This window comes from Macrotis lagotis, chromosome 6 (assembly GCF_037893015.1).
Source record: "Macrotis lagotis isolate mMagLag1 chromosome 6, bilby.v1.9.chrom.fasta, whole genome shotgun sequence".
NCBI lineage: Eukaryota > Metazoa > Chordata > Mammalia > Peramelemorphia > Peramelidae > Macrotis > Macrotis lagotis.
In genome coordinates, this window is record NC_133663.1 from 197688677 (window position 1) to 197709966 (window position 21290).

General features: G+C 35.6%; 1 protein-coding gene across 19 annotated transcripts in view; it reads right to left on the reverse strand.

Moving 5' to 3' along the window:
- Positions 1–21290, reverse strand: part of MAP4K4 (mitogen-activated protein kinase kinase kinase kinase 4) — a 277338-nt gene that overhangs the window by 140571 nt on the left and 115477 nt on the right. For all 19 annotated transcript variants that reach the window (XM_074192243.1, XM_074192237.1, XM_074192232.1 and 16 more), the window contains exon 3: positions 7265–7321. In XM_074192243.1, coding sequence (XP_074048344.1) covers positions 7265–7321 — 57 coding nt within the window. The remainder of the gene's footprint in view (positions 1–7264; positions 7322–21290) is intronic.

Below are 21290 nucleotides of genomic sequence, written 5' to 3' on the forward strand. Positions count from 1 at the left end.
ACAATACTATAAGAAAATTAGAAGATCAAGGACTAGTTTACCTGTCAGATCTATGGAAAGGGGAGAAGTTTATGACTAAGGAAGAGTTGGAGAACATCACCAAAAACCAATTAGATGACTTCAATTACATTAAAAACTTCTGCACAGATAAAACCAATGTAAGCAAGATCAAAAGAAACGTAGTAAATTGGGAAACAATCTTTACAACTAATGATTCTGACAAAGGACTCATTTCTAAAATATACATAGAACTGAGTCATATTTTTAAAACAAAAAGCCATTCCCCAATTGACAAATGGTCAAAGGATATGCAAAGGCAATTTACAGATGAGGAGACCAAAGCAATCCACAGCCATATGAAAAATTGCTCTAAATCACTAATTATTAGGGAAATGCAATTAAAGCTTCTCTGAGGTACCACCTCACATCTCTGAGACTGGCCAATATGACCAGAAAGGATAATGATCATTGTTGTAAGGATTGTGGGAAATCTGGGACACTACTACACTGTTGGTGGAGCTGTGAACTCATCCAACCCTTCTGGAGAGCTACTTGGAAGTACGCCCAATGGGCAACAAAAATGTGCATACCCTTTGCCCTAGCAATACCACTTCTGGGTCTATATGCTGACGAGATGATGAAAAAGGGTAAAAACATCACTTGTACAAAAATATTTATAGCAGCCCTGTTTGTGGTGGCAAAGAATTGGAAATCCAGTAAATGTCCTTCAATTGGGGAATGGCTTAGCAAACTGTGGTATATGTATGTCATGGAACACTATTGTTATATTAGAAACCAGGAGGGATGGGATTTCAGGGAGGCCTGGAGGGATCTGCATGAACTGATGCTGAGTGAGATGAAGAGAACCAGGAAAACACTGTATACCCTAACAGCAACATGGGACTGATGATTAACCCTGAAGGACCACTCATTCCATCAGTGCAACAATCGGGAACAATTTTGGGCTGTCTGCAAAGGAGTGCCATTGGTATCCAGATAAAGAGCTGTGGAGTTTAAACAAAGTTCAAGGACTATTCCCTTTAATTTAGAAAAAAAACCCAGATTATCTTATTGTCTGATCTTGTTAACTCTTAGACTTCTTGTCTCTTCTTTAAGGATATGATTTCTCTCTAATCACAGCCAATTTGGATCAAGGTACAACATGGAAACAAAGTAAAGATTGACAGATTGCTTGGGGGGGGGGGCAGCATTGGGGGGGAAATTGTAAAACTCAAATAATATCTTAAACAAAAATAAATTTTAAAACAAGAAAAGAAATGGATTAACAGTTGGAAAATGTCATTGTTCAAAAATATTTTATGTGAGGAATGCCTTGACAGTTAAAAATATATATAAAAAATTATAAAAATATTTAGTATTGTTTTTTTTTCTTGCAAGGCAATAGGGTTAAGTAACTTGCCCAAGGTCACACAGCTTTAAGTGTCTGACACTGACACTGGATTTGAATTCAGGTCTTCCTGACTCCAGAACTGGTGCTCTATCTGCACATTATCTGGAATTTTTAAAACTTTTTAAAAATCAAATAAAGATCATAGAATCATATACTTAGAAGTAGAAAGGATCTTAGAGGTCATCCCCTCCAGAAGTGTCAAACATATAACTCAAGGGCTGCATAAAGTCCACAATATCCCAGAAGGGTGCTTAAACCAGATTAAAAGAGAAATAAGACTAAACACAATAAATAACAATGGTTTTCAAAGGCATTATGTATAAACAAGGATTCTTATGTACAGTTTAATGGTCCCTGTTTTAATTTGAGCTTGATACCACTATTCTAGTCCTTGTTGTTTTTCTGTCAGATGGGACTCCAATGGATAGTCCATGGGGTTTTCTTGGCAAAGATACTCAATGGTTTGCCATTTATTCTCCAGTAGATTAAAAGTAAATAAAAAGTAACTGACTTACCTTACCCAGAATCACACAGCTAGTGTCTGAGGCCAGATATAAACTCAAATCTTTCTGACTCCTGACCCAGCACTCAATGCATTGAGCCACCTAGTCCTCCTCATTTAACAGATGAAAAAATTCAGATCTGGAGAGGTTAAGCAGCTCACAAAAAATAAAACAGGTGGCAAAGTCAGATTATGACCATGGACTTCTGACTGGAGTCAGCACTTCATTTAATTTTAAACTATCACTTTACTTTTCCTTTGACTCTTCCATTACATTTCTTTTTTTCTCTTTTAATGTATGAGAACAGGATATACAAAGCTTTTCTAAAATCCAGTTTTGGTAAAACTATGGGATGTACACAAGATGAAAAAATGTAATATGTCAGTTTCTTAAATGCACAGAGAAAAAGGTTCTAAAGGTAAAAGTCTTCTGTTTAGTCTCTTACAGAAGTAGTAAGTTAAAGAAATTTAGCTCAGGTATCTCAATAGATGCTAAAAAAAAGGTTTTGACAAAATACAACATTCATTCTTATTAAAAAACACTGAAGAGTCTATGAATAAAGCAATATCTATCTAAAACCATCAATAAACATTATCTGTAATGGAGATAACCTAGAGGCCTTCCCAGTAAAATTAGGTGAAGCAGGGATGCCCATTATCACCATTAATTTTTTTTATATAGTACTATATATTAGTTATAGGAATGAGAGAAGAAAAATAAATCAAAGGAATTAGAAAAAACAACTAGGAAACAAAACTATCACTCTTTGAAGATGATTGATATTTACAGAACCTTAGAGAATCAACTAAAAAAATTGAAGTCCCAGTAAGATATGAGAAACCCAACAGTATTTTTTTATATTACCAACATTGTACAGCAGCAAGAGACAGGAAAAAAAATTCCATTTAAAATAATTGTAAACAAAATAAAATACCTGGGAGTCTACTTGCCAAGACAAACCCTAGGAACTATATGAACATAATTATAAAAAAATTTTCATACAAAAAAGTCAGATTTAAACACCTGGAAAATATCAACTGTCCATGAATAGGGTGAGTCATTATTATAAAAAATGACCCTTCTGCCTGTTAACTTACTTATGCAGTGCCATACCAAACTAGCAGAAATTTGATAAAGCAAGGAAAAAAATAAACCAAAAAAAGGTCAAGACTATTAAGGAATATTAGGGGCAGCTAGGTGGCACAGTAGATAGAGCACTGGCCCTGGAGTCAGGAGTACCTGTGTTCAAATCCAGCCTCAGACGCTTAATAATTACCTAGCTAGTTGTGTGGCCTCGGGCAAACCACTTAAACCCATTGCCTTGCAAAAAGAAAAAAAAAGAATATTAAGGAAAATAATTAAAAATAAAAAAGGGAACTGGTCTAGCAGTAACCAATCTCAGAAAAATACTATAAAAAATGACATTTAGTTCAGAGTTTTAAAAGCTATAATTCACTCCCCCTTAATCACTATCATCAGAAATTTGTATTGAGTTAAAAAAAAATACCTAGTGGTTTAACTATACTGATCTTTGCTTCCTCAATCTTATCTTACTGTCTTGCTCATAAGAACACCAAGCTAATACCTCATCTGCTTGCAGCAAATAAAATTCAGGACAACCCCTTCAATATAGATATGCCCAAAAATCTAACAACCATAAAGTCATACACAGTTAGAAGGAGTCTACCTATCAATACATTTTTTTCTTAAGAGAGGGCTCAATTTTAGGAGTGAGGGAATGACTGCAATGAGATGAAGCTATTTAATTTCAAAAACTATTTTTAAATTAAACAGTAACAATGAAATAATTAAGTATGTAAAGTTAAGTTGGAGTCTATTTCTTGGTTTGAATTACACCTAGCACCTCATTTTCTTTAATCTTGGATCTAAAGAAATGCTGGATCCTGAGTTAGTATTTAATTTCATGTTTTAAGGATATTTTTATTTTGCATGTGTCTAACATCCCTTACTAATTTACCAAACAAAGGAATTAAAACCATACACACACACACACACACACACACACACACACACACACACATACACGCGCGCGCGCAAATTATTTCAAGTACAGTTTCAGAATACTAAATCCTACCCTGAAAAAAAAGATGTGTTATAATAGGAGAAATGCCATAGCTGATTATACATGGTTAATTTGTCACTACTCCTTTCAAAGTTAAACATACATAGATAGAGCTAAAACTAATTTTTTTTCCTAAGCTACAACAACCCATCCAACATGGAATCACAGAGGGGGGAGAAAAGATAAACAGGGAGATTTCAAAATGCTTTATTAAAAAAATTATCATTATTTGGAGATTATATTTTAATGCAAATTTAGTCAAACTTTGGGGAGGGGGAGATTAAGGGAGACATGAATTCATTATTAGTTCCTGATATACTACCCATTTTTAATAGTAAATGGTCAGCAGATTTTTTTCTGCAGCTTAGTATTAGAGTTGTTATAATGCCCAGAAGTTACATGATTTGTCCTTAACCATACAGATTAGTAGATAGCAGAGGCAGAGCTGAACTCTGCAACTTTTATTTACTCCTCAATGATACCTCTCACTTTTGACCATAATGCTAAGAAATGGCTGTGATCTTTCTTTTATATTTTTCTATCAATAAGAAAGGATGCTAGTTGCCATGGATAGTTTAATAGTATTATTTATGCTATCCAACCACTTTTACAACTCATCATTTATTCAATTTATTTTGTTTTGCCTCTCTATTCAAATTAAATTAACTTGTAACTGTTTATCATGCTTTCAAATAATACTTTTAGGGGGCAGCTAGGAGGTGCAGTGAATAGAGCACCTGCCCTGGAATCAAGAGGACATGAACTCAAATCCATCCTCAGGCACTTAATAATTACCTAGCTGTATGACCTTGGGCAAGTCCCTTAACCCCACTGCCTTGCAAAAACAAATAATCCTTTTTTAAAATAGTAAAATAAATTATTTTTGAGAAATCTTCAGTTGTGTGTCATGATAGAGATTAAGATATGAAATAACAGTTCATGAAAGTCTATAAAGTTATGTTCAGTTGGAAAGCACTTCATAATTTTTACCTGAAAGTAGGGCTCACAAAATAGTTATATCAAATACTAAATCTGAGGTTCCAGCAGGCAAAGCTGACAAAAAGGAAAATACAAATGTGGGAAAAGATCCCCAATAATATAGTACAACTATGAATTCTTCTAGCCATTCTAGAAATCAAATTGGAACTATGATCAAAGTGCTACAAAGTTTGCATATCCTTCAGTCATTAATGGGTCTATGCCAAAAAGATATCAAAGAAAGAAGAAAACGCCACTATATACAAAAATATTTATGTTACTTTCTTTTTGTGGAAGAAAATTGAAAACTAAGAAAGGTGTCCATCAATTAGGTATTGGCTGAATAAATTATGTATATGGCATAATGGCGTACAATTGTAGTATAAAAAATATGATCTCCCCCCCCCCCCCCCCCAAGAAACCTGGGAAGGTTTGCATTAACAGTAAGTTAAGTGAATAGAACCAGGACAACAATATATACAACACTGAAAACAGAAACAGCCTGAAAAAAGTCAAGTACTATGATCAACACAATTACTGATCCTAATTTCAAAGGTCTCATGATGAAATAATGCTACATATCTCCTGACACAGGCACAAACAAGCATACTCACTGGCACAGACAAAGGCACATACAGAGACAAAGATTTTGGTCGCCCTCAATGTAGAAATCTATATCGTCTATTTGATAACAAATGTTTGGGGTGTTTTCTTCCATATACCCCACAATGGTAAAGAAAAGATTTTTTTAATCTATAAAATTTTAAAAATTTTAAAAATTAAATTTTGAAGCAGTATGGAATTGAGTCCAACCTACTCTGGTGATTTTAAAAGAAAAATCATACTAGTACATGGGGAATGTTTGTCTCCTTTTAGAAATGATAGCTCTTGGGGGGGGGGCGGCGGCTAGGTGGAGCAGCACCGGCCTTGGAGTCAGGAGTACCTGGGTTCAAATCCAACCTCAGACACTTAATAATTACCTAGCCGTGTGGCCTTGGGCAAGCCACTTCAAGGCAATGGCCTTGAAAAATCTAAAAAAAAAGAAATGATAGCTCTCCCTTGGTATAGTTAAAACAAATATGCAAAAAAAAGACCTCAGTCTTACTAGTTCACCTATACTAAAAACTACAGTAGACTCTCTTCTTTAATACTGAAGAATATAATTACTATTACAAAAAATGCACACCAACAGGTTATATGATGTATTAAAAATAAGGACTATAATAAACTGGATGGGGGCACTTCACTAAACTATAGACAACACCAGAATAGTTAGTTGTCTCTCTGTGGGACCTTGAAGAAAGATATGAAATTAAGAATGGGTTGAATTTGGTTAAGTCACCAAATGTACAAAATTAAAAAGATGGACATTGCAAGACAAAAGTGATCTAACAAGTCAATCTGGTAACAACTCTCTTGAATTATGGTCATAATTATGAAAGATTAAATGTAATAATATGGACATGCTCCAAAATGTTATAATTATTCTAATAAAATTTAAATAGGTTATTTTTGGAACAAAGTAAATTAAAGTTATTTTTAAAATAAGCAAGTTTAAAAATAGATATATGCATATTATATGCCTTATTTTAGGTCTAGGTTAATTTTCCCTTTTTTCCCAGAGTTCTCTAGTTAACTCTCCCCTGAGAACATTTCAACAACTACTTTACATGGCTAAACTTTGCCAACAATCTGCTCATCATTCTAGCAGATGTTTCTGCTTTCAAACCACTGAGAATTTCACTGAACCCATTAGTTCATGTTAAAAATAAAAGAAATGGCATAGTACACTAGGGAACACCTTCCTCATCCCCATAATTCCCTATCCATATGACTTTAATCTTGCCTTATAAAAATCCTTTTATTTTTTCCATTTAAAAAAAATGCAATTATGTTGCCAAAGACATGATGTCAGCATTTGGTTTATTTATTTATTAAGATACTATTAATGCTTAGTTCCCTAGAAGTCATCTGCAAAAATTTAAGAAAACTGGCCCCCAAAACTTCCTGTAGATGTAATGTCACATGAGGGGCAATCTGACAAAGTGTTTCTTTTGATAAAATAATTTCATTTATGTGAAAAAGTAGATTTGAACAATATCTTTTTCCCCTCTTTATGCAATCTCTCTCTCTCTCTCTCTCTCTCTCTCTCTCTCTCTCACACACACACACACACACACACACACACACACAGACGAGCGTGCATGCGTGCAACAAGTCTCTATTTCTTTTCTTCAACTTAGTAATTTATTTTTCAACTCTTGGGTTTTACCCCCCACCTTTACTTACTTCAGTAACGTCCATGACTTTGATAGCTGCCAGCTGCCCGGTCTTAACATGACGACCCTGAAAAACAAAGAAAAGAACATACAATCAGAACCAATGAAATTGCCATAGCCACTATTAATGAGAAGTTAAAAGCAGAAAGGAGGTTCCAATAAAATTATCTCCTCGATTTTCTTCATATTGTCAAAGATATATGATGAAATATATGATGACTCTCCAACAGATATAGTTCATAATATCAATAAAAATGATATTTAAGATAAATCACATTTAATCAACAAGACAATTAGTTGTACTGACACTTTCTGCTAAAACATCAATTCCCTAGTTCTATTTTCTTAATTGTTATCCATCAAGTCCTAACCCTACTCAGGTTACTTTATTTTCCCTTTAACAAACATCCTTAAGGGTAAAAAAAAAAAATGACAAAGTAAGTAAATATAATTTATTTTTTTTAAAAAATCAAGGTTCTGATTTTCAACACCAGAACATAAACAAGACGCTAAAGCATGATACTAGTAAAGACTTACTTTAATCAAATGAGAATGTATCTAAGGCATTTTATTTTGCAAGGCAACAGGGTTAAGTGGCTTGCCCAAGGCCACACTGCTAAGTAATCAGACTTGAACTCAGGTACACCTGACTCCAAGGCCTGTGCTCTACCCACTGCACCACCTAGCTACCCCCTAAGGTATTTTATAAACAGCAAATACTATCAGCTCACATTTATGTAGCAGTTTAATGTTTATAAAGCATTTTCCCTATAACCCCCTACTTCATTATCCCATTTAACAGATAAGGAAACTAAAGTTCAGTGAAATTAGCCAAGTAATTTGCCCATGGTCACAGGGTACTAATGTCGGGACTCAAACTCAATTCTCTATTGATTCCCAGTCCAATCCTCTTTCTACTACAAGACACTGTTTCTTATACATTCAACTGGTTTTAGAAATCTGTCTTACCTAGAGGAAAATAGGAGAGGAAAGGGATAGGAGAAAGGGAAAAGGGGAGGGGAAGGAGGGGCATAGGTGATAGAAAAGAGAGAAGATCAGAGGAAGGGGTAGTCAGATACAACACACTTTTGAGGAGGGATGGGTGAAAGGAGAGAGTCAGTAGAAGAAACGGGGGTGAGAGGAGAATAGGAGTAGAGGGAAATACAGCTAGTAAGAGCAACTGTGGAGGAAAAAATATCAAAGCAATTTCTCTGACAGACTTGTGATAAAGAATGCTATCCATTCCAAAGAAAAAGTTAATGATGTCTGAATACAGACTGAAGCATACTTTTTTTTTCTCACTTTGCTTTTCTTGAGGTTTCTCTTTCTTGGAGGGAGGGAAGGGATTGCGTTTACTTTTACGACAAGACTATTGTAGCAATGTGTTTCATGGCTACACTTTTTAACCTACACTAAATAACTTGCTTTCTCAGTGGGGCGAATGGGTGGGGAGGAAGGGAGAAAATTTGAAAGTCAGGATTTTGGAACTAAATGTTGAAACTTGCTTTTGCAAGCTGGGGTTACAAAAAAATTGAAAAAAAAAACACTGTTTAGAGAAAGGTAAATTACTCCTATTGTTCAGTTAATATCATTCTAAATAGTGAGTGTGCTACCAGGAAGATTTGTTAATTTTTTCAAGGCATGCATATTAAAGATGAATGGAGTGCTGTGCTATATACAGTTAAGGTTATAGGCACATAGGGAATATACTCCTTCCTCAAACTCAGCTCTTTTTCCTTATAACATGGGATAGCCAGTGGCCGGGTGAATAGTGTTGGACTTGCACTGAGAAAGACCTAAGTCCAAATCTTTTCTTAGATTCTTAAAACTGTGTGACACTGGACAAGTTATTTAATTCCTCTCAGCCAGTCTCTTCATCTGTAAAATGGGGATAATAATAGCATTTATGCCACAGAATTGTTATATGAATCATATGAGATAAATATATTAAACACTTTATGAACCTTAAAGCACTATATAAATGCTTAATATTATTATTATGCTTGTATTATGATTTGTGGCTACAGTCAGGTTACATTTCTGCTTCTAAGCCACTAAGGCCTACCCCTTTTCGGATATTTTGTACCAAAGCAATTTTGGCCCATGCCTCTGCTTCCACAATTGTACTAGATTCTACAGATATCTGAGATCATTTGAAACTGAACTTACAATGTTCTAGTATCTCTTCTTGCTTCTCTTACATTTGCTTCCATAACTAGGGATGCAGCTACTATCCATAAGCCATTTCTCTATCACCCTGATATACCCCAGGAAAACTGACATAGCAAAAAGAGATATGGATATCAATTAAAGATCTCTGATTTCAAATAAAGCAGATACTACTTTAATGGCACAGAGATAACCCAGCCACACATTTTTTGTACATTATTATGACCACAAAAATTCAGTGATTAATGGCCTAACATTTTTTGCCATTTTTTTAAAGCAATGGGGTTAAATGACTTGCCCAAGGTCACACAGGTCATTATTATGTATCTGAGGTCACATTTGAACTCAGGTCCTCCTGACTCCAAGGCCAGTGCTCTATCCACTGCGCCACTTAGCTGCCCCCATGGCCCAACATCTGGTCATGAAACTGAACATCTGGTCATGAGACTGAATTTTCCTAGGCAAATTCTAAGATACCTGACAGAGTCACTGGGCCAGTCCTAGAAAATTTTCTAACCTGACTTTCTAACCAACTCCAGTAGCATCAACTTTGACAACTCAGGGTTGACTTCACAGTGAAGCAGCAGAAGGCTATTGGTATAGGGGTAACACATAAAAGGCATCAAAAGATTTCAAGCGCTTAAGTTCTCAAAGTGGGAGCAATTGGGTGGCACAGTACAATGAATGCTGGGCCTAGAGTCAGGAAGACTTATCTTTCTGAGTTCAAATATAGCCTCAGACACTTTGTAGCCATGTAAACCTGAGTAAGTCATGTAACCCTGTTTGCTTCAGTTTCCTCAACTGTAAAATGAGTTGGAGAAGAAAACAACACCAGTATCTTTACTATGGACCAGGGAAGGAAGGTTACACAAAAAATTATGTAGATCGTTCAGTAGCCTCAGGCCTCTCCCTAAGACACATACAGATACATATGCACATTAAGTATGTTTTATGGAAAGAAATATTAACAATTCATGGATATACTTTCTTTTCTTTCCATACAAATAACCCTGAATATAAAAGTTACTGTCTGATTCATTAATTCTTTTGCAAATTCTCTCTTCTTTTAAAAAAAAAGTCAATGAGACAGTTGAGAGAAGATAACACAAAAAAGGAAACCGAACAGGAGAAGAAGAGAGGTATCTATTGCTATACTAAGGTGGAAAAAGAAGATGAGAGTCTAGAAAAGTAACTAAGGAATCAAGAAAAATAGCTGACCTGGGTTCAGTCTAAAAATAGAGATGCTGATCTGATCAATCACAAGAGGGGGCCATGAAGGTAAAAAGGAATCTTCCAGGGTAAGAAGGTTTTTGGAGTCATGTGGCAGAGGCATCTTACAGAGTAATGTATTATTTAACCCAAATTACATTATTTGGGTCTCCATTAAATGTATGCTTTAAAAAAAAATCAAGATTACTTTCAATCTGTGTTTAATCCTCAATTTCAAGAGAGGATCAGCAGCAGCAAAATCTTAGGTTATTGGTCCAGTTTATACATAACTGAGATGTTCTCCCTAAGACATAAGGAACAAACAGGGTAGGACAGTGGCGATTGCAGGACAGTGTTGATTGAAATGGCCCTTTACTTTAAGTTAAGCAGAAATTCTTGGCAAATTAGAGTTCATAAATTATGTTGGCAAAAAAAAATTATCAAGATGTAGTGGCTTGTTTTGAGCACAAGTAACACAATGTCTCTCAGGTTAAGAATCAAAACCACAACTAGTCACTGCTTTCACTATCCAGTCAGTTATGATGAAGTAAACTATAATTTGGTATTGGAGCTTATGCCTAAGAGAGGCCTTGAGATATAGAAATACAAACTTGGGAAAAATTCCCCTCTGCCTAAAGACACAGGCTTGAAAAAATTCCTGCCTACCCATTTGACCTTGGGATAAGGTATACTTGAAAAGATTGTCATAATGTAAAAACACAACCCTTAAGAGAATTGTTCCCATCTGTCCCTGCATAGTTGGAGATGCCTTTATCTAAATTCCTAAATGAGAATAACCTCCTTCCCTATGGTGTCACCTGCAACTCCTGGCCCCTTAGCTCATTCTCTCATCCCTTTCCCCTGAGAAAGAAGCAGAGCAAAGATCCTAACATCTAGCCATCTGTTAGTTAAGGTACAGATATTTCTACTTAATTAAACTCATCCTGCTTTCCCTAAGACAGACTTTCAGCTAAATCTGTGCTGTCTCACATCATTCCTTATCTAAATATTATATGTGTGTTCTCTCAAACCAGAGTACCCAGGCCCTCAGGCAAGGGGCTTTAAGACTCCTTTGACCAAGTATCAAGACCCCCAAGAGTAAAGCATCAGACTTTTGAGTGAGCTGGCTTAATACTTTGTAGGATAAAGGTAGGTGGAATAGTTAAACAATGGCAATTTGTCCCCCCCCTACCTCCTGGTTTGAGTAGGGGAGCATCTGTTTACCTGTGATCTAATCCAATTATTAGCCTGCAGACATTTACCATTCTTTTGATCTGTAAAAACAGGTATCTTTTTAGCTGCAAGACATATACTTCTATAGCATCTGACACTCCAGTGCCCTGCCCATGGAATTCAAGAATGACTTTTTACTCTCTAAATCCCTTCTCTCCCCCAAGAGTAAAAAAAATAAAAAACAACAACAAAATCTCAAAGTCTGAGGATCACTTGTGGACCCCCTTACAACAAAATGTATGGAGACATTTTAATATAAAAGCAATTTTTTTTCCTTGTTAATTTTTTCTAGTAGTATGGGGCTAATGTTGGATTTGTGTTTTCGTTGGGGGTTTTTAAGTGGGGGGTAGCATTTTGGGTTTTTTTTTTAACTAAGTCATATCTTTGCTACAGGCCATTTGGATTCTGGAGTAAGGAGAAGGGGAAGAATCTGTTTTAAAATGACTTTGATGGCCTATAAAAGGAAGGATGAAAGGAAAGACTGACAAACAGAAGGACAGTGGGAAGAAATTCAACCTGAGGGAACAAGACTGACTTTATTCTGAACTGTGGGCTTTTTGTTTTTGGAGTACTTCAATATAAGGAAAAAAACAATTTGGCATCAAAGCTAATTAAATGTACTTGGCAGCAAAACTAATGGAAATTAGAAAAATTTATAATGTTATTGATAAACTTTGATCTTAATTAAAATCATAGTGTTCAATGAATAGGATATATGGTAAGGTGTCAAATAAAAGACAGTTTCTAGTTAAAATTTGCTATATGTTCAAAAAAAGGTCCTTAAATTTCTGGTATTCAAGTTTTTTGAAGAGGGCCTTTGCCAGGATTTCCTTCATCCATGATCCTTTGAAGAAGATACCCAGTTTAAAAGTAGAGGACTGCATGACAGAGGAAAGTATACTAAATTAGGAACCTTAAAACTGGGTTCACAATATAAACTCAGAAACTACTTGTTAACCATGGACAGGAAAGTCACATAATGTCCCTGTGTCTAATTTTCTTTATTTGTAAAAGAGAGTTCTCCACGTTTATCTTTTAGTGTTGACATCCTGTGATACTATTTCTAACAATTTGAAATTAATATCAAGAGTTGTGCTTGGGGGAGGCTAGGTGGTGCAGTGGATAGAGCACCACCCTGGAGGCAGGAGTACCTGAGTTCAAATCCAACCAGACACTTAAATAATTACCTAGCTGTGTGGCCTTGGGAAAGCCACTTAACCCCATTGCCTTGCAAAAAAAAGTATTTTTAAAACCTAAAGAGAGAGAGAGAGAGAGAGAGACTTACTTGCACTCATACCATCATCTCACACCTATCAGATTGACCAATATGACCAGAAAGGCCAATGTTCGGTGTTCATTGTTGGAAGGGATGTGGGAAATCTGGGACACTAATAACATTGTTGGTGGAGCTGCAAATTATGCCTGGAATTATGCCCCAAATGCAATAAAAATTGTGCATATCCTTTGGTCCAGCAATACCACTACTGGGTCAATACCCTGAAGACATCATGCAAGAGGGTAAAAACATCACTTTACAAAAATATTCATAGTAGCCCTGTTTGTGGTAGCAAAGAATTGGAAATTAAGTAAATGTCATCAATTGGGGAATGATTGAACAAATTTTGGTATATGTATGTTATGGAACACTATTGTTCTATTAGAAGCCAAGAGGGTTGGGAATTCAGAGAAGCCTGTAAAGACTTGCATGAACTGATGATGAACAAGATGAGCAAAACCAGAAGAACATTGTACACCCTAATGGCAACATGAAGGCTATGATCAATCTTAGTGGGCTTGCTCATTCCATCAATATGATAATCAGGGACAATTTTAGAGCACCCAAATACCATCTGTACCCAGAGAAAGTAGAGTTTAAACAAAGACCAAAGCCTATTATCTTCAATTTTTTTATGGAAAAAAAGTATCGTATGTACTACATAATTTTGCTATCTCTAATATTTTATTTTCTCCTCAAGGATGATTTCTCTCCCAACACATTCTAATTTTGATCAATGTATATAGCATGGAAACAATGTAAATATTACCAGACTGCCTTCTATGGCAGGAATGGGGGAGAGAAGGGAGGGTGGAGTAAAGATTGTAAAATTCAAAACCTTACTGGAAAAGGGGCTTATAAAAAGGGTTTTTCTAATCCAGCTTCATCCATATCAAGTTTTTTCTTTAGAGTTCTCCCCATTACCCAGGTTGGCTGCCTCACCTTTCAATTCAGATGCCCATCTTGGGTCCTTTTCTCTAGTGATAGTTTTCTTTGGGAAGAGGTTGATAGTTCTCTAACAACTAAGATTAAGGAAGTATCTCATCATTAGAGATAATTTTGTTGCATTTTAATAGCAGAACTGGTATGATCTACAGGGCAGAATTTCAAATACTATTTAGCCAACATACTAGTTTCTTTGACTACTGTTAATGCTAGTCCTGTGCAGGAATCAAATTTGTAACTACTGAATCCTGCAAACCAGTTCCAGTTCTATTAAAAGTTTTAGTATAAAATAGTGATAAACAAATCATTTACTTCACTTAAGTTCCCTATAAATCTCTTAATTCTGGCAGCCAAGATTTGAATTTCACCAAATAACCATTATAAAATAAAATTTATTACACTAATTCTTTTGGATATCAATCTCACGAGCAGTTAGGTGGCACTTTAGTACTGGGTCTAAAGTCAGGAAGTCTCTTCTTCATGAATTCCAATCTGGCATCAGACCCTGAGCAAGTCATTTAACAGTATTTACCTCAGTTTCCTCATCTGTAAAATGAGCTAGAGAAAATAAATGGCAAACTACTGCAGCATTATCTTTGTCAAGAGAACCTCAAATTGGGGTCATGAAGAGTTGAACATAACTGAAAACAACTAAACAAAAAGGGGTACCTTAGGGGCGGCTAGGTGGCACAGTGGATAAAGCACCAGCCCTGAAGTCAGGAGTACCTGGGTTCAAATCTGGTCTCAAACACTTAATAATTACCTAGCTGTGTGGCCTTGGGCAAGCCACTTAACCCCATTTGCCTTGCAAAAAAAAAAAAAACCTAAAAAGGGGTACTTTGAATGCTTAAAACATGTGGTGCTTAATAAATGCTGAATGACTTCAGAATGGTGTCATTTACTATACAATTTTATTGAGAGAATATGATATAGTGAGAGAAAGAACAATGGACTAATAGCCATGAGACCTCAGTTTGATTTTTGAATTTAAGCAACTATCATTACAAGTATCTGGGATTGGAGGGAGAGGGGGAATATAGATATTCTGCATATTCTACGATCCTTTAAAAACTTAGTAAACAATTCTGAGAACTGTTACAAGAAAAAAAATTTTCCTTTTGGAAATTAACATCTTTTACTGTAACCAGGCCTAACTGGAAACTATTTAGTCCATGCCAGAGCTTGTGTTTAGCAGAACAGACCAGGTTCACCAACCAACATACTTTCATGCATCATCTGAGCACAAGTTTTATAAAGAAAATCAGTTAACAATTAGCTATGCTAAGCAAAGTAACATTCTGACCTCTCTCCTTTTCCCAACAATGTTTTTTGAAGGAATGGAGTAATGCATCATAGAAAGATGATCCCATAACTTTCTCTAGAGTAAAAGTGTTAAACGTACCAGTGCCCTAGAAACATATGAAACTATAATTGAGAACTAGTTAATAAAATAAAAAAAAACAATCCATACATAATGCTAACATGATTTTCTTAGTGAATGTGATACCCATTGGAATATTTATATACTTTTTGTTTGATGTGTCATTTTTCAATCTTGTCCAACTTTCTGTAATTCCATTTGAGGTTTTCATGGCAAAGTACTGAAGTAGTTTACCATTGAGGTAAACGGAGTTAAGACACATTCCCAGGGTCATACAGCTAGCAAGTATCTGGAGCTAAATTTGAACTCAGGTCTTGTCAACTCCAGGTCTGGTGTTCTACCACTGTGCCACCTTGTTTAGTGACTCCCAGATTCTATTTTGAGTTTGACATTGCTCTAGAGTATCATCAAAAGAATTGATTGAAATAAAAATACTTTGATGAAAACTTAAGCCTCTTTGAATCCTCCAAAGCAACTAGCATAATGTTTTGCATACTGCTAAATAAATTTGTTGATTGATTAATCCTGCTTTTTTCCTTGAGCAAAAATAGAAGTAAGATTAGGGATTATTCCATGCTGCCAGTTGGAAAGCACACCAAGAAAAATAAATTTACCTTTCAGCATTCCGAGTTCTGAAATGAATTATCTATTAGTGCTTAATAAAGGATGGATTTATGATTTTATACCTGCTAAGCCCTGCTCTACCTCTAATTACTCTTTGCCTCTGTCAGTACACTTCTTTAGGGATATTATGATGAAGGAAGAGAGCTAGCTCTTGACTAACCCCTTTTTCCCCTCTTTTGCAATCCAACTCAAATAAAATGAGTGATTTGGACCAATTGATCACTAAGATCCCTTTCTTCGATTCTATAGTCCTAAGACCTCCTGCTACCCTAAAGTTTTCCTTAAATATTATAATCCTTCATTGGTCACCATGTTCTTGGACCATTTGGGCCATTTAACACCTAATTTTAGATTAGCTTATGTTTCTTTGCTCGATATTTCCTGAAGGATTAGGCCTTTCTCCCAAATTAGACTGAAAACTCCTTAAATGAAGTGGTTTCTACTATTATTATACTTTTCACAGGAAATGACAGTTCTATTGAAACAATAGTCTTAATAATTTATCTTTGATTCACTTAACAATCTATTGATTAATAGAACATATTACAGGGTTTGATCCACAATAAAAGAATGGACTGGCAGCAGAGTAATAGAGCCTTGTAGTTCTGTGAACCAGAATCTGTTTGAACTTCAGAAGTTTTAGCTACCATCACACACAAGTTAATGACCTACACTACATAAAATCATAATAAATGTATTTTCTAACTGATTTTCCCACTGTTCTTTTTTCCATTAAACTATCTTCTCAATGCTATTAGATTAGGAATTTTTTGAGGTTTCCAGGGATAGTAAAAATAATACTTGAGCTATTGATTACTGAATGGATCCTCTGTATACAAAATGTTGCCTAAGTCAGTAAGTATCCTTAATGAAAATACTAAATATGATAAGGACATTTCATCCATTCATTCTCACATCTTTGTAAATACCTGATGCTTATGTACAGGTCATCTGGAATTATAGTTAAAAAAAATTTTTTTAAATCTTTCTAATTCCTCACTCTACATTTCAGAATTCTTTGTAACTGAGTATAGAAATTTTTTAAAATCTTCATTTCCCTATCATTTCATTTTTAAAACATATTGAAAATATTTTAAATGCCATTGTTTTAAAACATTTTGATAAAGGTTAGATTGATTCTGTGAAACTTAATACAAAATGTATATTTATCATTCAACCCTTCTGGAGAGCTATTTGGAACTATGCCCAAAGGGCAACAAAAATGTGCAGACCCTTTGACCCAGCAATACCACTACTGGGTCTATACCCTGAAGAGATAAGGAAAAAGGGTAAAAACATTACTTGTACAAAAATATTTATAGCAGCCCTGTTTGTGGTGGCAAAGAATTGGAAATCTAGTAAATGTCCTTCAATTGGGGAATGGCTTAGCAAACTGTGGTATATGTATGTCATGGAACACTATTGTTCTATTAGAAACCAGGAGGGATAGGAATTCAGGGAAGTTTGGAGGCATTTGCATGAACTGATGCTGAGTGAGATGAGCAGAACCAGAAAAACACTGTACACCCTAACAGCAACATGGGAGTGATGTTCAACCTTGAAGGACTTGCTCATTCCATCAGTGCAACAATCGGGAACAATTTTGGGCTGTCTGCAAAGGAGAGTGCCATCTGTATCCAGATAAGGAGCTGTGGAGTTTGAACAAAGTGCAAGGACTATTCCCTTTAATTTAGAAAAAAAACCCAGATATCTTATTGTCTGATCTTGTTACCTCTTAAGACTTCTCTTTAAGGATATGATTTCTCTCTCATCACACCCAATATGGATCAAGGTACAACATGGAAACAAAGTAAAGACTGACAGAGTGCTTTCTGTGGGGGGGGAGGGGAGAGGGAAGCAAGATTGGGGGAAAAATGTAAAACTCAAATAATATCTTTAATAAAAAGAATTTTGCCCAAAAAATAAATGTATATTTATAATACTAATTTAAATAGAATCCAACCATTTCCTTAATTCAATCAGTCAATAGGATTTATTTTCTCTTAAGAGCCAAGCACTGGGGAAGGATCTAAAATTGTAAATGAAATGAATGAAACGATTCTGACTCTTCAAATTTTCATTCATTAATCTGCTAATTCATAAGAACTATGAAGAGGTCCAGACTGGTTAAACTCCTTTCTCTACCACGTGCAGGTATCTTTCTCTACCCCCTATTCAGTTTCTATTATATATTGCTGACTCCCATTAAAATGTCTAGAAATCAAGAATAGTCTTGTAGAAGGAATGAAGGCCCCTCCAAAAAATGAAGGTTCCAGTAGGAACTCATTAGTGGGAGAGGGAGGTGGGCATGGAGGAATAATTAACAAAAGTTTCTTATCATTTTTCTGCATCTAGTCTCTGTTCTCTTTAATTCATCTTCCATATCACATGAACATTTCCAAAATGCGTATCTAAACATACTACTACTCTCTAGTTTCAGTATCTTGATTCATTTCCTACTAGAGTAACTAAAAATAGCAATTATTTTTGTGTGGGGTCGGAAACCCTCTAGGTCTTCCCCCTCTACAACTGGATGGAGTTTTGGGTGATTTTTTTGTTGTTGTTTTCTTTGCCTACACATAAGAGGTCATTTTTTGCTTCACTTCTTTCTTACCTCCCTTAATCGAGGAAGGGCATTGCCTCAATCAAACTGAGACTTGATAAAGACTCAAGCTTAAAAAGGCCAAGGTCTTACACCGAATCCAGGGCTATCTTCAGTCATCCTTCTCTGGTCACTGAACTCAGATGACTCCAGAGGAGAAAGTGAAGCTGGTGACACTGCACAGCCTTCCCTCATTAAAAATCCAGTTCACTTGCATGTCATGGCATCACCTCCCTGATATCATAGTGCTCTTCAAGTAACTAGGTGGCACTGAGACAGAGTACTGGGTCTAAAGTTAGGAGAGCCTGGTCCTGGAGTCAGGAGAACCCAAATTCAAATGTGGCCTCAGACACTTGATACCTACTAGCTAGAAGACCCTCAGAGCAAGTTACTTAATCCCACTGCCTTGCAAAAACAAAACAAAATAAAAGGACAAACAATTACCTGAGGGTAAGTACTCCTCATATGTGCCAAAATAATAATAAGAGAAGCTTTTTTTATGGTGGCAGATGCAGACAAACTGGGAAACAACTAAACTAGTTGATAGATCTGCTGGACTGGAGTCAGAAAGACTTGGATTAAAAACTTGGTTCCAATCCTTACCACCAGGGCAAATCCCTTAATCTCCTGACAACAATGCAGACAAAAATTCTGAATCAATCAAAATTTGAAATCTGCAAAATTTTAACAATCAAAGAAAATATATGAGAAGACATCTACCCTGGCTCCTTTGCAAAGGTAGAGGAACAAGGATATGGAATATTGAATAAAATCAAAACTTTTTTTCTTTCTATTTTTTTAAATTCTTCATTATAAGAGATAGGGTGGGGAGATACAATGGAAAATACAATTGACATAAATACCAAATATATCAGTAAGGAAATATAGGAGGAAAAATTATGATGACTGTCTTTCATTCTCAAAAAAGACCATAACATCAGGGAGGAGATATCATGACAAGCACATTAACTAGATTTGAGTAAGGGCAGCTGTGCTAAGTCACAAGTCTCACTTTCTCCTCCAGAGTCATCTGTCTGGATCCAGTGGCCAGACATGAATCAGGTAGACTGGAGATAGTACTGGATGGGAGTAAATCAGGGTTAAGTGATTTGCCAAAGATCACAAAGCTAGAAAATATCAAGTGTCTGAGGCCAGATTCCAACTCTCATCCTCTTGACTCCAAAACCAGTGTTGTATCTATTGTGTCACCTAGCTGCCTGCAAGAGGGAAAATATAACATTGATGAAACCTTACTTGTCCAGCTCTAACAAATAAAACATTTTTGAAAACTTATTCTCCCAGCTCTGTCAAATTTCCATATGGTTAAAACTAGTAGGGAGTGTCTATGTCACCTTCTAAGACAAAGGGCAGTACTATGATACTCAAGAGTATCATAGCTTATGGTTGATAACCTCAGAAAGAATGTCAACTTCTTGATTTGTGTTGTTGGTTTTTGTATCTAAAGAGACATCAATTTCTTTTTTTTCTTTTTAAGATTTTTTGCAAGGCAATGAGGTTAAGTGACTTGCCCAAGGCCACACAACTAGGTAATTATTAAGTGTCTGAGGCCGGATTTCATCTCAGATAATCCTGACTCCAAGGTCAGTGCTCTATCCACTGCGCAACCTAGCCGTCCCGACATCAATTTCTAGAGTGTGTGGTCAAGAAGAACTAATTTTATGGGCTGTTTCCTCTGACTATGTATTGTCAATGAAAATCTTCAACTGCCTGCAGGCTCTCCCTGTTACAGGTCGGTGCACGATTTTTGGTAATAAACACAGTGGGACAGCTATTGGTCCATTAAAACTACTTTTATTTCAGTGAAGGGCGGTTGCTTCTTCTGTGGCCCACCATAAAATCTAAAGGATAATAAGATAATTAAACTAAGGCAAATTTGTAATAAACCAGGTTTGACAATTGGGCTGTTAAGTAAATTTGAGAAATTTACATGTTACCTGCTTCACAAGCCCTATTCTAATTTCCCAGGTGGCTACTGTCCTCCTCTACTTTAAAATTACTTTTTTATATAGTTTAAATTTTTATGGGAATCTTCAGCTGTTTTGGTTGACTCCAACTTAATGGGACCCTAAGCTTTTCTTATCAAAAAAGATTGGAGATGAAAAATAAATAAATGAATGAATGAATGAATGAGCAAATAAATAAACAGATAGATAGATAAATGAATGAATGAATGAATAAGTGAATAAATAAGTAAAAAAAGTAAGTAAATGGATGGATGAATAAGTAAATAAATAAATAAATGAAGATTGGAGATGTTTGCCATTTCCTTTTATAGAAGATGAACTGAGGAAAACAGAGTTAAGTGATTTGCCTAAGGTCCCATAGATAGCAAGTATCTGAGGCCAGATTTGAAATGCTCATACAAAATCATAACTAAAAATATTCAAATATGAATAAGAAAATTAGGGTACGATAGTTGCAATGCATTAAGCAGAACAACATGAAGAAAGAGGAAGGGATATGTACTGTAAATTTTCTGCTGAGTTAAATTCAGAAACAACTCATTTTTGCATCTTGCTTTTTCATTATCTATGCGTATCTATAGAGGCATGGTTCCCAGTGAAAAGCTGTTTTCT